Below are 17349 nucleotides of genomic sequence, written 5' to 3' on the forward strand. Positions count from 1 at the left end.
CTTATCTCACTCCTTCTATTTAAAAAGAGATAAAGCATGAATTCAGCAACTTCACAGTAGGTATCTGCAAGGGAAGTCAGCTTGATTTTCTCCCAGCAAAGATTAGCACTCCTGGCTTCCACTGTGGGCTTGTTTATATCAGGGATGGCAAACCTCTTCTTGAGTTCAGTTTTCAGGGGGGAAAAAGAGAAAAGGGGATGTAGGGTTCAGTGCAAAAACATGGGACCAAAATACTACTCTAGTGTAGCTGAAAGTCTTCTCACACCAGAAGTGACTTGCAATTTCTCAAGTTGCTCCTGAAACTGAAAAAAAGTGTAGCTGAAAGGCTCAGCAAGAAAACCTTATTTTCCTAGTTTCCAGAAGACCTCACAACCTCTGAAGATGCCTGCCACAGATGTAGGCGAAACGTCAGGAGAGAATGCTTCTCGAACATGGCCATACAATCCGAAAAACCTACAACAACCCAATAAAACCTTACTTCAACCTTTAGGACTGTGCAAAATATGTAAAATAGATTTTAGAATTGTTTATTTCAACCTTTTAGAATAGAAACAGACAAAAAGTGAATAAGTTGCCAGATAATGGGATAATGAAAAAGGGGACCATCTGAGGAACACACTAAGGCCAGATCTTTCCCTAGAGCTTTAGGTTCTCCACTTTCAGCTTCTCTTAAATCAGTGGTTCCCAAACTTTGGTCTTCCAGGTGTTTTGGACTTCAACTCCCAAAAATCCCTTACCAGCTGTTAGGAAGTCCAAAACACCTGGAAGACCAAACAACTGGTATGGGATTTCTGGGAGCTGAAGTCCAAAACACCTGGAGGACCAAAGTTTGGGAACCACTATCCTAAATGGAGGAGGCATAAAATAGGCTTACCTTGTGGAAGTAATGGAAAAGACTGCGTCCTGGGGTTTTTATGCCTGCAACCTGTCACTGGAATGGACAAGTGTTAGTGATAAAGATGCAAAAGGCAACAGTACTTGTGGGTTGCTGTGAGATTTCTGTGCTGTATGGCCATGTTGCAGAAGCATTCTCTCCTGACCTTTTGCCCACATCTGTGGCAGGCATCTTCAGAGGTTGTGAGATCTGTTGGAAACTAGGCAAGTGAGGTTTATTTATCTGTGGAATGCAACATTCACACTTGCCTCCAACAGACAACAGTTCTTTCTCCCACCCTGGACATTCCACAGATATGTAAACCTCACTAGCCTAGTTTCCAACAGACTGCACAACCTCTGAGGATGCCTGCCATATATGTGGGCAAAACGTCAGGAGAGAATGCTTCTGCAACATGGACGTACAGCCTGGAAAACTCATAGCAACCCAGTGATTTCGGCTATAAAATCCTTCAACAATGGAAATGAATCAGAAGTTGTTCCTAAGACCATCAGTTTTGAAGATATCATGTATTACAGGCATGGGCAAACCTTCTAACTTGTGGGCTGCATGGTGGACCAGAGTGGGGTGGGTGGGCCACAAGGGAGGGGGTTCTCCTCAAGCCCCCTCCCTGCCCTTTCCCCTCCTTCCTCTTCTCTTTCGGAGGCAGAAAGTGAAGGAAAGGCAGGAAACATTTGAATCCCAAAAGGGTTAGCCTTGGTCAGGATGAGATGGTGGATGGGAGAGAGAAAAAGTGTATCCATTCAACCCTGTATTGCTGACTCCCGATCTAGAATCCTAGAGCTGGAAGAGACCCCAAGGGCCATTCAGTCCAACCCCCTGCTGTGAAAGAAGGCACAATCAAAGCACTCCTGATAGACAGCCTTTGTGGAAAAGCCTCCAGAGGAGGAGACTCCACCACACTTCCAGTCAGCTTATGACATTCTCCAACAGCTCTTACTCTCAGGAAGTTATTCCTAATATTTTCAGTTGAATTACTTTCCCTGCCATTTGCAACCATTGCTCCCTTGTGCCCTGGTCTCTAGAGCAGCAGAAAGTCAGTTTTCCCCTCCTCCTCCTCAATGGGACACCTTTTTAAATCTTGAAACATGGTTCTCCTATGCCCTCTCTGCCTTCTCTTCTCCAAGCTAAACATCCCCCAGGAGAAGGGAGGAAGGAAAAAGAGAAGGAAGGGAGGGAGGAAAGAGAGGAGGAAAGGAAAGGAAAGGAAAGGAAAGGAAAGGAAAGGAAAGAAAGGAAGGGAAGGGAAGGGAAGGAGAAAGAGAGGGAAGGAGGGAGGAAAGAGGGAAGGCAGGCAGGAAGACAACCAGGTAGAAAGGAAGGAGGGAGAGATGGAAGGAAGAAAAGATAGAATGGTGAGAGAGAGGAGGGTCTGAAAAAAGAACCCAAGGGGCCGCATCCGCTCCCCGGGCCTTGGTTTGCCCATACACAATGTGTCAGGGGTCCTCAAACTAAGTCCCGGGGGCCGGATATGGCCCTCCAAGGTCATTTACCCGGCCCTCGCTCAGGGTCAACCTAAGTCTGAAACGACTTGAAAGCACACAACAACAACAACAACAATCTTATCTCATCAGCCAAAAGCAGGCCCACACTTCTCATTGAAATGCTAATAAGTTTATATTTGTTAAAATTGTTCTTCCTTTTAATTATTGTATTGCATTTAAGTGTTTTTTGCACTACAAATAAGATATGTGCAGTGTGCATAAGAATTCATTCATTTTTTTCAAATTATAATCCGGCCCTCCAACGGTTTGAGGGACTGTGACCTGGCCCTCTATTTAAAAAGTTTGTGGACCCATGTATTAGATAGTCTAATCTGTTTTATCATCTGACAAACTTTAGCACAGGCTCCAGGACTTAAACCCAAAAAAGTGTTGTGTATCAGGAATTGTATGGAAAGGCGCCCAGAAGTAAATGGTGTATTTATACAGACATCAGCTCCAACATTTCTTCTTTATGCCCATTGTAGCTAGATACTAGTCCAGAGGAGTTCACAAGGGGATAACCTGCTATAACGTGAAAGTCTTGACATCTTTGTTAGGAGCAACTTTACATCCTTGTTAGGAGACTTTCTTTGTAATGGTACCTGTCTTTTGCCAATTCTCAGCCTGTTGCAGAAGTTGATAATTGCTACTTATTATTGATTCTAAACAAAAATGTAGCCAAGTCTTCCTAAAATGTTTGGATGCTTTTGAGCTAAAAAGCTTTTGAGAGAGAAATCAGTATCTTTGGAAAGCAGCCACAGTATTGGATGTAAAACTCTGTGGTCGTTTGGCAAGCTGATTGATTGGCTGAATGCTATCTTCGTGTTTGCCAAAACCAAAAGCCCTGTGATTCATTTCAGATAACTTTGTGCAAAAGCAGAACAAGGATTATTCATCGTTCATAGTGGGAAATTAACCCTGTCGAAAACCGTAGGAGAAAGGTTGAATGACTTAGTTGATTATGATTATTCTGCCTCAGCAGGATGAAAAATGCCACTCATTTCAAAGAGCAATAGTGGTCCTTGACATTAACGAAATTGCAATCCTGATGCCTTAATGAAGCCTTCCTAAGTTTGATTTTCAGCATAGACAAAAACACACAGATGGGCACTTATAGACTTTTAGCTAGGCCACCTGTGGCTTTGAAAAAGAAAAAAAGTAAGCAACTTTTGTAAACTCTGTCCAACCTGGCATTTTTTCTCTAGCAAACGCAAAGTCTGACTTGTTGCAAATCATGAACCATGTTTATTAAGGTGGGGGAGTTAAAATGTTTCGTACATTTTTTCGGCCAAATATCCATATTGCTACCTCCAAATGACTGTTTTGTCTTAGTCCATGTCTTATGCCAAGTAACTGGGTAGCTTCAGTAGACTGAAATACAAAGTCCATTAAATTAACAGAAGGTCACTAATTTGCCAACCATGTAGATATTGATGAACATAGTGGTAGCTCCAATACAAAAACTCTTTTCAGACTTTTTTTAATGGATGGGAGGGTATCTCGGATGTTCTTCCTATTCAAGATTACCACATATTCATTTAGATATAGCTAACAAGTTAAGCATGAGCCAACAATGTCATGCGGCAAAAAAGCGAATGGGATTTTGGCCTGCATAAATAGGAATATAGTGTAGATCCAGGGAAGTCATGTTACCCCTCTATTCTGCCTTGGTCAGACCACACCTGGAATCACACTGTGTCCAAATCTGGGCACTTCAATTGAAGGGAAATGTTAATAAACTGGAATGTATCCAGAGGGGTCTGACGCAAAGGATCAAGGGTCTGGAGCACAAGCCCTATGAGGAGCAGCTCAAAGAGCTGGGCATGTTTAGCCTGCTGAAGAGAAGGCTGTGAGGAGATATGATGATGGCCATGTATGAATAAGTGAGGGGAAGTCATAGGGAGAGCTTGTTTTCTGCTGCCTTGAAAACTAGGATACAGAACAGTGGCTTCAAATTGCAGGAAAGAAGATTCCACCTGAATACGAGGAAGAACTTCCTAACTGAGAGCTGTTCAGCAGTGGAACTCTCTGCCCCCGAGTGTGGTGGAGACTCCTTCTTTGCAGGCTTTTAAACTAAGGCTGGGTGGCCATTTGTCGGAGGTACTTTGAATGTGATTTTCCTGCTTCTTGGCAGGAGTTTGGACTGGATGGCCCACAAGGTCTCTTCCAACTCTAGGATTCTATGATTCTATAATGTGTCAATGTGTGGCAGTATTGGCTTATTAAAAACCATCAGATAAATTTATAAAGTTCAGGAATGGAATTAGTACCCAGCATCCATTTAAATAAACACATAATAAACCCATCTTTCATTGCAAATTCATTTCCTTAAAAAACTAGTGTACATGTTTCATTATCATTTGTGGGCAGTGTGATGAATGATGATATATCCTTTCCTGTTTGCATATAAATATATGGGCTATTAGACTAAGTTCACTCCATATAAGATTTTAATGGGCTCAAGCCTTCTTACTACTGCATTTCTTCAATTCTGAGATGAACTCTTATCCCCATGTAAACATTATTTATTTATTTGCCACATTTCTACCCCACCTTTCTCATCCCAAAGGGAACTCAAGGCAGCTTGACATACAGGCAACAATTTGATGCCCTAAAGCACAATGTACACTTAAATAAATATTAAAATAGAATTTAAAAGTACATTATGACTGTTAATACATTTAAAAACAGTACATTAAGAATTAAACACATAACCCATGAATGTAATCCCGGGCATTCCAATGGCCATTTCACATTGTTTTAAGTCTATTGCACAAGTTTTTTAAAGGCTTGGCCACAAAGTCACGTTTTCACTCTCTTGTGAAAGGTCAGAAGAGAGGGGGCAGATCTAACATTGTTGGTGAAGGAGTTTCACCACTGAGGGGCCACCACTGAGAAGATCCTGTCTCTCGTCTCTGCCAATTGCGCCTGCGAGGGAGGTGGGACAGAGAGTAGGGCACTTCCGATTGATCTTAAACTGCACAGTGGTTCATAGAGGGAGTTTGGACAGTTAAGACGGTCCAGAACATTATTTATTTATACTCTGCTTTATCTCCCCAAAGGGAGAATTGTTGGTGCTTTTTAATACACACACACACACACATACACATACATATACATATACATTCATACATATACATATACATATATATAGCCTCCGGGGGGAAAGGTCTCCATGTTGTCTGTAATATGCAAATAAAAAGAAAACACGTTTATTACTTTTCCTGGGTTCCAGTACAGTTAATAATATTAGGGGTAACATTGTAGGTAATGATACCTCTTCTCTGTTATGAAAGGGATGGTCCTTGTCTCCATTGTGCATTGTACACAATGCACTCATTGCACACACTGAATTCCTGCAGAGTTCCAGATAATTTTAAAAGGTAAACGTTTCTAGCAAAGGTAGGAAAGGTTGAAGGGCTATCTCCCTTATTTTCAATTGTATTCCTAGGTGCTCTGTAACAGCTACTACTGGTCTTTCTCTCAGTTTGGAGACAGCAGGGAGTCTTAGTGTTCAGATTTCTATGTATTTTTAAATTCATTTATTTCATTGGCACTATTATTCTGGGCAGCGTTACACATTGAGAAGTTCCTTATCACTGGATAATATCTAGACAGCTTCATTCTCCATAAACTTCTGATTTAGCTGTGAGGCATCAGGTTGCATTTTGTTGTACAAAGATATCAATGAACTTGTCTCTGCTGTCTTCAAGCTAGATTTTGTAGCTCACCCAGACCATCTGATCTTGGCATTTCCTTAGGCAGTTGAGTTCTGCTTCAGTCCTGCCAAGTGACGACTGCCAAAACCATCATGTAATAAGCCTTGACATTAGCTGTGACTGCTGATCTTAACACTATCTCTGTTTGAAAGAAAAGATTATGTAGTTTTGCCATGGAATTTTAATTCAGTCAATCATCACACTTCAAATTAAGGAATACGTTGTTGCTCATCAGCCAGGGACTGATGGGTTCACTGATGACTTAGAATCAGATGGGATTGTGGGCTTTCCTGGGATTCATTCAGATGCAGAGCCTGAGAATGTAATTGCCTCTGAACCTCAAGGCCAGTCACAGGAGTTGGACTCATCCTCTCTAGACAAGGAGTCTAGTGAAGATGAATTGATGAGAAACTCTGTACCTGGTGATACTGACCTAAGCGAGGAAGCACTCTTGCAGATTATAGCAGATAGTCAGCTTCATAGATCAACACCGTTTTGTGGGAAGCAGAAAATTCAGGGCAGATGTAATGCTTTCATGTCTGTTCATTAGAGAGCTAACAGGCACTCTGCATTCAGTTCAGGCAACATGGCTTTCAAGTACAGCTAGGACTGGGTTCTCTAGTTCTTGTATTCAAGTCTTGGTTTTGGATTTTAGTATTCTGGGAGTTATCTGATTTCTTGTTCAAGTTTAGCTTATGGACTTAAGCTGCCTTTGTATTTTGGGACTATCTTTGGACTGTATTGCTTTTGGTTTTGTAGGAGACAACTGATAACTGATTTTTTGGATTCTACACCCTATTTCATTATTCCTGATTTTTAACATATCTTTTGTATGTTTTTGCAATAAACTGTTTGTTTCTTCTTGTTTGTGATGCTACTATGGTCATAGGTGTCTTCAGGCCTTGGGTGCAACAAAATAAAACATTCAGTCCATAAAGCAATTAACAAAATAGCCAACCAACAAAACCCAGCACTTGACTGTGACAGAGTTACAAATAGAACAGAAAAATTATATAGGGTTTTGAGTCACATACAGCCCCTAACAAAATCTATGATCACTATCAATTTATAATATTCATTGAAAAACTATAGCAAAATGTGCTGCAGGATGTTGGAGTTCAGCCTGTGATTGTGTTTTAGGATCAGGGTGCTTTAGATGTGGGAAGTGATGCCAATGAATTTCAAGATGGCAATGGTTTGGTCAATGATACTGATGCAGAGAAGGACCAGGATACCCCTGTGCAAAGTGTAGTTTCCCATGAGAATGTCCTTGAAGGGTGTGGGGATGATGATGTACTCCCTGAATTGTTACCAAAGAGTTCTCAGGATTTGGGGCTTGAAAACAACTGCGCACCTGGCCCAGCTGGAAAACTTAATGAGCAAATAGATAGGAGGTGGGAGATTAGTCAAAACAGGCAGACTGAACAGTGGCTTTGGCTGTATGCCAGAATCCGACAGAAAAAGATAAGGGAATCTCAGTTAAAGCAAAACCAATTTTTGAGTGTTTAAAAGGCTCCTTCTTTGGAAGCTTTTAAACAGAGGTTGGATGGCCATCTGTCAGGGGTGATTTGAATGCAATATTCCTGCTTCTTGGCAGGGGGTTGGACTGGATGGCCCATGAGGTCTCTTCCAACTCTTTGATTCTATGATTCTATGATTATATGAGTGCTTGGGATAGCTTAATGAGGAGGATAAAAGTTCCAAGTGTGGGAAATATAGTCAGATGAAGCATCATTTGGAATCAAGTGTAGTTCTCGTCTTTGTTTTATGGAAGCCTTGCTTGGAAGATTCGTATCTTAGCATTCCTTGTTTCATGGTTTGGATTCTTGGATTGTATGAATGCATACCCATGCCTTGGATTAATGTTTCCTGGTTTTCCAAATTGTATTAGAGAAGGGTGGACTTTGTTTTTATGGACTTTGCTGAACTTTACACCTATTTTTGCTCCTGCTTATCTTCTTACCTAATTGGATTTACCTATTTCTTTTAAGTGCTTTTTACTTGCTGCTTTTTAATTATCTTCAATAAAAGGATTGTTTTCCAATCAACTGTGTGGTGTTCACAGTTAGAGGGCTTTTGCTGTCCTGGAGTGCAACACAGGATGTCTTTCAAAAACAGAGTTTTGTAATATACCTTTTTCATGCTTTTTATGGTAGAGCAAATTAGAAAATAACATTTATAACCCAGGAACAAATATCGTGTTACAGAGTGTAATATATTTAATACATTAGACTTCTTCAAATCCCTCTAAAACCCAAACGGCGACATCACATCACACTGCCATTACGTATGGCGCCTATATATCCTCTCCAAAGCATTTCTTTATATAATTCAACCACAGTGTCATTAAATATAAACTGTGAAATCATGTTAAGGCAGTGTGGTCTGATTTTAGCGGATACTGACTTCATGTGTTCATTTTTCCATTTCGAATTTCGGACTTTTCCCAAACTCTAGAACAGTACTCAGTTCTTTTTCTCAAGTGGTCTTAATTCCCTCTTGATTATTCTACTAAATGGGACCTTTAAGATTAGCTGCTTTGTGAATAAGTGAAGTCTCGGAATGACATGATGCCACATTGCCCGTGTTTAGTCTTTTCCCTTCACACCTATTCTTTAGACTTGTGTATGTGTTTGGTTAAGGCCTGTTCCTGGGGGCAGAATGGCTTCGTTTGATTGCCATTCATCACACTGTATTGTTTCTGAAGTGTTCAGAATTTCAAAAGTAAAATCAGTAGGGTTACAGTCTATTCTTAGATGCAAATTAACCAGTCGAAACCTTACACTTACAAGCATAGTCTGATAAGTGTGCATTTTTAAAATGACACAATATACTTTGTGTGCAAACTGAAGTAAAATGAGGGATGGCTGTAAATGTGTGGTCCTTTTTGTCGAAATAAAACAAAACAAATCCCTTATGTGCTTTGAATCACTCCTTCCCTGCCTCCAAAATGAATTTCCATGCTGTAGCATCTAAGTCAACCTCAAAGGAATAGTGGAAACATGTTTTTTCTCAGTACAATAGCTGTGGCTTTCCTTTTTTTAGCACTTATTTCCAGCATCCATGAATGCGTGCACAATAACAGAATTTAAACCATTACGAAATGATTGGATGATGGTTGGACAAGAAATGCAGTTTGGAAAAATTGATACAAAAATTGTTGTCCTATGGTAGTTTATTTTTCTCCATCTTCTTGAAATGTCATCACTGCAAATATTAGTCTGGCAGAAGGGAATGCTTCTCTCATATTTGCATTGCTGTCAGCAGCAGGGGTTCCTCAATTGTAATCTGGGAGATAGGAAAAGAATCAGGACTGAAAAATTAAAGCTTGGACAAAAACAAGGTACTTTGTTTTCAGCAGCAATAGCGCTGACAATCATAGTAGACTCATGGAATCATAGAGTTGGAGGAGACCACAAGAGCAGGCCACCCAATCCAACCCATGCAGAAACACATACCGTATATACTCGAGTATAAGCCAAACCGGATATAAGCCAAGGCACCTAATTTGATCACAGAAAACTGGGAAAACGTATTGACTTGAGTATAAGCCGAGGGTGGGAAATGCAGCAGCTGCTGGGAAATTTCAAAATAAAAATAGATACCAATAACATTATATTAATTGAGGCATCCGTAGGTTCAGTGTTTTTGAATATTTACATAAAACTGTAATTTAAGGTAAGACAGTCCAACTCTGATTAAACCATTATTCTCACCCTTTTCAATGTAAATGTGCTTATGTATCCTTTCAGTAATAATCTGTATAAATCAAAATGTAATGTTCGTTTGTGGGATTAACAGAACTCAAGAACCACTGGACGAATTGACACCAAATTTGGACACAAGACACCTAACAACCCAATGTATGTCCTTCACTAAAAAAAAATAATGATTTTGTCATTTGGGAGTGGTAGTTGCTGGGATTTATAGCTGACCTACAATCAAAGAGCATTCTGAACCCCAATGATGGAATTGAACCAAACTTGGCACAGAGTTCTCCCATGACCCACAGAAAGTACTGGAAGGGTTTAGTGGCCAGTGTCCTTTGGCTTTGTATTTGTAGTTCACCTACATCAAGCACTGTGGACTCAAACAAGGATGGATCTGAACAAAACTACACAAATACTCAATATGCCCAAATAGGGGAAAATAGAACCTTGACCTTTGGGAGTTGTAGTTGCTGGGATTTGTAGTTCACCTACATTCTGAACACCAACAATAGAATTGTGCCAAACCTCCCACACAGAACCCCCATGACCAAAAGAGTGGGCCACAGCAACGCGTGGCAGGGGATGGCTAGTAGAGAGTAAAATAATAAATGTAATAATAATAATAGAGTAAAATAATAAATGTAATAAAAATAATAGAGAAAAATAATAAATGTAATAATAACAATGATAAATAGAGTAAACTAATAAATGTAATAGTAGTAGTAGTAGTAGTAGTAGTAGTAGTAATGTTCAATTTGTGATTTTGTGATACGAAATCCAGCATATATATCTCATGTGCTGTGTGATACTGTGTTTTGTGTCAGTAGGACACCCCCAACGACAAATGGGCCCCCAGCCTTTTTTAAAAAGCCTCCACCACACTCCGGGGCAGAGAGTTCCATTGCTGAACAGCTCTCACAGTCAGGAAGTTCTTTCTCATGTTCAGGTGGATCTCCGTTCTTGTAGTTTGAAGCCATTGATCTGCATCCTAGTTAACCCTTCATTAACTTTTAATATATATTTCAGACCCAGATATACATAATTCACTTCATTTTCCTAGAAGAACAAAATTGCTTTCAAACTGTACAGGGGATTAATGATTGCATACATATTAACTTTCAGTGTTTTTGTTGTGGGAGCAAATTATGGTTCTGTTTAGCATCTTTGGTGCCTGAGGGTACTATTGTGCGCATGTGGTGCTTTTTGTCATGGCCTTGGGCCCGTACAATAAACTATTTTTTGATTGATTGATTGCATACGCACACACACACACACACACACACACACATATATATATATACACACACACTGTATTTATGCCCACCTTTCTCAACCCCATAGACAGCTTAATATATAGGGAACGATTCAATGCCATGTGTATGTATCTATATATATATATATATATATATATATATATATATATATTCCTTCATGGCGTCAGCATTTCCAGAAATGTTATATCTCATGTTATATACATTCGGAATGCATTTTTCCAAAACGATGTTAAGCAGTAGTGTTGAAAGTTCTTAACGTTGAGCATCTGTATGCTGCCACTTCAGAACGGCTTTTTAATGTTTCTTCAACAGAGCTCCATGTTGTGAAGAGAAAAAGAGGCAGACCAAAGGGATCAACTAAGAAATGTTATGTTGATGAAGAATTGGCAGAAAGCAGCAACTGCCCTCCAAATGAAGATGCGCCACCAGGACCTGAAGAAGCGGGAGGGCAGGAAGAGGTTCCGCCTGACAGCTTGGAGTGCCGAAAGTGCAACCGAAAGTTCTCCAATTCTCGGCAGCTACGGAAGCATATTTGTATTCTCGTTAAACCTGAAGATACAGAAGAAGGTGATCCAGGTAACAAAGCTTACTTGTCTGTATGCTTGAAGGCATGAACGGTGATCCGTAGAAGATCAATAAATGTTCGGGGAGAAAGCTCCACAATGTGCCTGACATTTTGTGCAGTGTGTCTGCTTGTGCATTTCTGTTGCTGACCTGGTGGACTTTTACAGAGTGTTAGGAGACTGTAATCTTTTTTTCAAATAGATATTCTGTCTTTAGGAAAAGCTTTAGATCAGAGCTGAGCAGGACAAACTGTAAGAGATCTATGGTCTGATTTAGTTTGGACTTAAGGCTTAACAGCAGGCATTGGGGAACATCTGATAGACTACAAGGTTCATTACACTCCACCATTGGCTTTACTAATATTCAAAGAGATAGCCATGCTTGTCTGTGGTGGAATGTAGGCAGATAAGAAATCCAATGGAACCTTGGAGATTAATTGGGATAATGAAGGTTTTGTGGATTCAGTTGCCTGTGATGAAATGGACTGAGTCTACAAAAGTTAAGCCTAGCAACTAGGCTTGTGCATGGATTCAGATTGGTCCGTTTCTTTCAGCCAATCCGGCTTGTTTGGGTAGCCATAATGGTAAGGGCTCAGTCGCCATGTTTTTTTTGGCTGAAACAGCCCACGTGGCTGCCAGGCATGGCTTCTTCCCTTCTCTTTGGGAGGACATGGCACGTGCTTCTTTAATCTGGTTCCTCAGACCTAGACCCCTCGAAAGAAAGAAAGAAAGAAAGAAAAGGAGCCCAGGAAGGGTGCTTCCTTAACCCCATTGCTCACACCCAGACTCCCTTGAAAAAAGATAGGAAAGGGTCACAGAAAGGGTGCTCCCTTAACCCTGCTCTTCAAACCCAGTCTCCCTTGAAAGAAAGATAGGAAAGGGTCCCAGGAAGGGTGCTCCCTTCACCTTGTTCTTCAAACCCAGACTCCCTTGAAAGAAAGATAGGAAAGGGTTCCAGGAAGGATGCTTTCTTAACCTTGTTCTTCAAACCCAGACTCCCTTGAAAGAAAGATAGGAAAGGGTCCCAGGAAGGATGCTTCCTTAACCTTGTTCTTCAAACCCAGACTCCCTTGAAAGAAAGATAGGAAAGGGTCCCAGGAAGGTTGCTTCCTTAAGCCTGTTCTTCAAACCCAGACTCCCTTGAAAGAAAGATAGGAAAGGGTCCTAGGAAGGGTGTTCCCTTAACTCTGTTCTTCAAACCCAGACTCCCTTGAAAGAAAGATAGGAAAGGGTCCCAGGAAGGGTGCTTCCTTAACCCTGTTCTTCAAACCTAGACTCCCTTGAAAGAAAGCTAGGAAAGGGTCCCAGGAAGGGTGCTTCCTTAACCCTGTTCTTCAAACCTAGACTCCCTTGAAAGAAAGCTAGGAAAGGGTCCCAGGAAGGGTGCTTCCTTAACCCTGTTCTTCAAACCCAGACTCTCTTGAAAGAAAGATAGGAAAGGGTCCCAGGAAGGGTGCTCCCTTAACCCTGTTCTTCAAACCCAGACTCCCTTGAAAGAAAGATAGGAAAGGGTCCCAGGAAGGGTGCTTCCTTAAGCCTGTTCTTTAAACCCAGACTCTCTTGGAAGAAAGATAGGAAAGGGTCCCAGGAAGGGTGCTCCCTTAACCCTGTTCTTCAAACCCAGACTCTCTTGAAAGAAAGATAGGAAAGGGTCCCAGGAAGGGTGCTTCCTTAACCCTGTTCTTCAAACCCAGACTTTCTTGAAAGAAAGATAGGAAAGTGCCCCAGGAAGGGTGTTCCCTTAACCCTGTTCTTCAAACCCAGACTCCCTTGAAAGAAAGATAGGAAAGGGTCCCAGGAAGGGTGCTTCCTTAACCCCATTGCTCAAACCCGGACTCCCTTGAAAGGAAGATAGGAAAGGGTCCCAGGAAGGGTGCTCCCTTAACCCTGTTCTTCAAACCCAGACTCTCTTGAAAGAAAGATAGGAAAGGGTCCCAGGAAGGGTGCTCCCTTAACCCTGTTCTTCAAACCCAGACTCCCTTGAAAGAAAGATAGGAAAGGGTCCCAGGAAGGGTACTTCCTTAGGCCTGTTCTTCAAACCCAGACTCCCTTGAAAGAAAGATAGGAAAGGGTCCCAGGAAGGGTGCTCCCTTAACCCTGTTCTTCAAACCCAGACTCACTTGAAAGAAAGATAGGAAAGGGTCCCAGGAAGTGTACTTTCTTAGGCCTGTTCTTCAAACCCAGACTCCCTTGAAAGAAAGATAGGAAAGGGTCCCAGGAAGGGTGCCTTCTTAACCCTGTTCTTCAAACCCAGACTTTCTTGAAAGAAAGATAGGAAAGTGTCCCAGGAAGGGTGTTCCCTTAACCCTGTTCTTCAAACTCAGACTCACTTGAAAGAAAGATAGGAAGGGGTCCCAGGAGGGGTGTTTCCTTAACCCTGTTCTTCAAACCCAGACTTGAAAGAAAGATAGGAAAGGGTCCCAGGAAGGGTGCTTCCTTAACCCCATTGCTCAAACCCAGACTCTTTTGAAAGGAAGATAGGAAAGGGTCCCAGGAAGGGTGCTCCCTTAACCCTGTTCTTCAAACCCAGACTCACTTGAAAGAAAGTTAGGAAAGGGTCCCAGGAAGGGTGCTCCCTTAACCCTGTTCTTCAAACTCAGACTCACTTGAAAGAAAGATAGGAAAGGGTCCTAGGAAGGGTGCTTCCTTAAGCCTGTTCTTCAAACCCAGACTCACTTGAAAGAAAGATAGGAAAGGGTCCCAGGAAGGGTGCTCCCTTAACCCTGTTCTTCAAACCCAGACTCACTTGAAAGAAAGTTAGGAAAGGGTCCCAGGGAGGGTGCTCCCTTAACCCTGTTCTTCAAACTCAGACTCACTTGAAAGAAAGAGAGGAAAGAGTCCCAGGAAGGGTGCTCCCTTAACCTTGTTCTTCAAACTTAGACTCCCTTGAAAGGAAGATAGGAAAGGGTCCCAGAAGGGGTGCTTCCTTAACCCCGTTGCTCAAGCCCAGACTCCCTTGTAAGAAAGATAGGAAAAGGGTCCCAGGAAGGATGCTTCCTTGACTCCATTCTTCAAACCCAGATTCCCTTGAAAGGTAGAAAGGAAAGAATCCCAGGATTGGAAAGGGGAGCCTCGTTAGTTTTCTATTCTCACCAATGCCCAGGATGTTTCCAGATCTTTTGGCTGCCTAGCCAAAAACAGATTTCCCCATTAGCCGATTTTTAGGAGGCTCCCGAAAAATGGATCTGGTTACCGAACAAAATTCGGATACCAAAAACGGGTCGCCCTCCAGCCGAATTGCACAAGCCTACTAGCAACTTCTTCCATGTTAGTCTCAAAGGTGCTAGCTTTCCCATTGACTTTGACAGCTATGGTTGATGTGAGTTTCAGTCCAAGAACATCTTGCTTTACACAGTAACAACTTTGATATATGGGTAGTTATGAGGAAAGAGATTAAGTTTCTGGAGAGCTATGAAAGGGAGTAAAATTGATATGACATTTCATTACATTTATACGCCATGCTTCTTTCAAGATGGAACTGAAGGGAAATCGCAATACAGATTAAAACTAAAATCAGATAAAACCCCCAATGATGGATGAAGACAACTAAAAAGCAATTCAATAAAATATTGCACTAAAACACCATTAATATAAAATTGTTTAAAAGCAGTTAACACAATGAGCATAAAAATATAGCAACCATCCTCCCCTTAAAAGACCCGTCCGAGTAGCCAGAAATTTAGAATGCAAAAAGGCTGAATTTTTTTTTTCAAGAGCATATGCATTGTATTGTCGAAGGCTTTCATGGCTGGAATCACTAGGTTCTTATGGGTTTTTTCGGGCTATAGGGCCATGTTCTAGAGCAGTGGTTCTCAACCTTCCTAATGCCACGACCCCTTAATACGCTTCCTCATGTTATGGTGACCCCCAACCATAAAATTATTTTCATTGCTACTTCATAACTGTCATTTTCTTGCTGTTATGAATAGTAATGCAAATATGGTTTTGCATTTTATGTAATTTATTTTTTTGATTATCTGTTGTGTTCTTTGTCTTTATATTGTGTTTACTGTATTGATGGGCGTGGCCTTATGTAAGCCACCCCGAGTCTACTTGGAGGGATGGAGGTGGGGTATAAATAAAGTTTATTATTATTATTATTATTATTATTATTATTATTATTATTATTTATATCTGATATGCAGGATGTATTTTCATACACTGGACCAAATTTGGCACAAATACCCAATACACCCAAATTTGAATACTGGTGGGATTGGGGGAGGGTATTGATTTTGTCCTGTGGGAGTTGTAATTGCTGGGATTTATAGTTCACCTACAATCAAAGAGCATTCTGAACTCCACCAACGATGGAATTGAATAAAACTTGGCACACAGAACTCCCATGACCAACAGAAAATACTGGAAGGGTTTGGTGGGCATTGATCTTGAGTTTTGGGAGTTGTAGTTCACCTACATCCAGAGAGCACTGTGGACTCAAACAATGACGGATCTGGACCAAACTTGGCATGAATTCTCAATATGCCCAAATGTGGGGTTTGGGGAAAAATAGACCTTGACATTTGGGAGTTGTAGTTGCTGGGATTTATAGTTCACCTAAAAACAAAGAACATTCTGAACCCTACAACAATTGAATTGGGCTAAACTTCCCACACAGAACCTTCATGACCAACAGAAAATACTGTGTTTTCTGGTGGTCTTTGATGACCCCTCTGACACCCCCTCGTGACCCCTCCAGGGGTCCCGACCCCCAGGTTGAGAAACACTGTTCTAGAGGCATTTCTCCTGACGTTTCGCCTGCATCTATGGCAAGAATCCTCAGAGGTAGTGAGGTCTGTTGGAATTAGGACAATGGGTTTATATATCTGTGGAATGGCTGGGGTGGGGCAAAGAGCTTTTCTCTGCTGGAGCTAGGTGTGAATGTTTCAACTGACCACCTTCATTAGCATTTGAACGCCTGGCTGAGCCTGGGAAAATCTTTTGTTGAGAGGTGTTAAGATGTGCCTGGTTGTTTCCTCTCTGCTGTTTTGCTGTTGTAATTTTAGAGTTTTTTTTAATACTGGTAGCCAGATTTTCTTCATTTTCATGGTTTCCTCCTTTCTGTTGAAGTTGTCCACATGCTTGTGGATTTCAATGGCTTCTCTGTGTAGTCTGACATGGTGGTTGTTGGTGTGGTCCAGCATTTCTGTGTTCTCAAATAATATGCTGTGTCCAGGCTGGTTCGTGAGGTGCTCTGCTATGGCTGACTTCTCTGGTTGAAGTAGTCTGCAGTGCCTTTCATGTTCCTTGATTCGTGTTTGGGCGCTGCGCATTACAGTAGTCCAATCTGGAGGTGACTAAGGCATGGACCACACTGGCCAGATCCGCCTTCCCGAGGTACGGTCGCAGTTGGCGCACGAGTCTCAATTGTGCAAAGGCCCTCCTGGCCACCGCCAACGCCTGAGCTTCAAGCATAAGTGATGAGTCCAGGAGGTCTTTGCCTTTACTCTGTATACTCACTAATGTATTGGAGATATTCCAAAATCTGAAAAACCTTTGGGCCCAATCATTTCATTTCAGGTAACGGAGATCTAGCCTTGTATCGATCCTGACTGTTCTGTACTTGGAAAGTGTCTACCAGAACTTGTAGCCCATTCATCTTTGGGATTAATTTGTGTATTTTCTGAGACTGCAGAGGCTTGAAGGAACAAAGACAGATGCAGGCACAGTTGAAAGAGGCCTTGCTTGAAAAGCCTCTTTTGTT

General features: G+C 41.5%; 1 protein-coding gene across 4 annotated transcripts in view; it reads left to right on the top strand.

Annotated features, from left to right (window-relative positions):
• The window catches only part of ZFAT (zinc finger and AT-hook domain containing), a 185476-nt gene that overhangs the window by 49931 nt on the left and 118196 nt on the right, over window positions 1-17349 (top strand). For all 4 annotated transcript variants that reach the window (XM_067467276.1, XM_067467277.1, XM_060775905.2 and 1 more), the window contains one exon: window positions 11395-11658. In XM_067467276.1, the coding sequence (XP_067323377.1) occupies window positions 11395-11658 (264 nt within the window). The remainder of the gene's footprint in view (window positions 1-11394; window positions 11659-17349) is intronic.

This window comes from Anolis sagrei, chromosome 4 (assembly GCF_037176765.1).
Source record: "Anolis sagrei isolate rAnoSag1 chromosome 4, rAnoSag1.mat, whole genome shotgun sequence".
Taxonomy (NCBI): Eukaryota; Metazoa; Chordata; class Lepidosauria; order Squamata; family Dactyloidae; genus Anolis; species Anolis sagrei.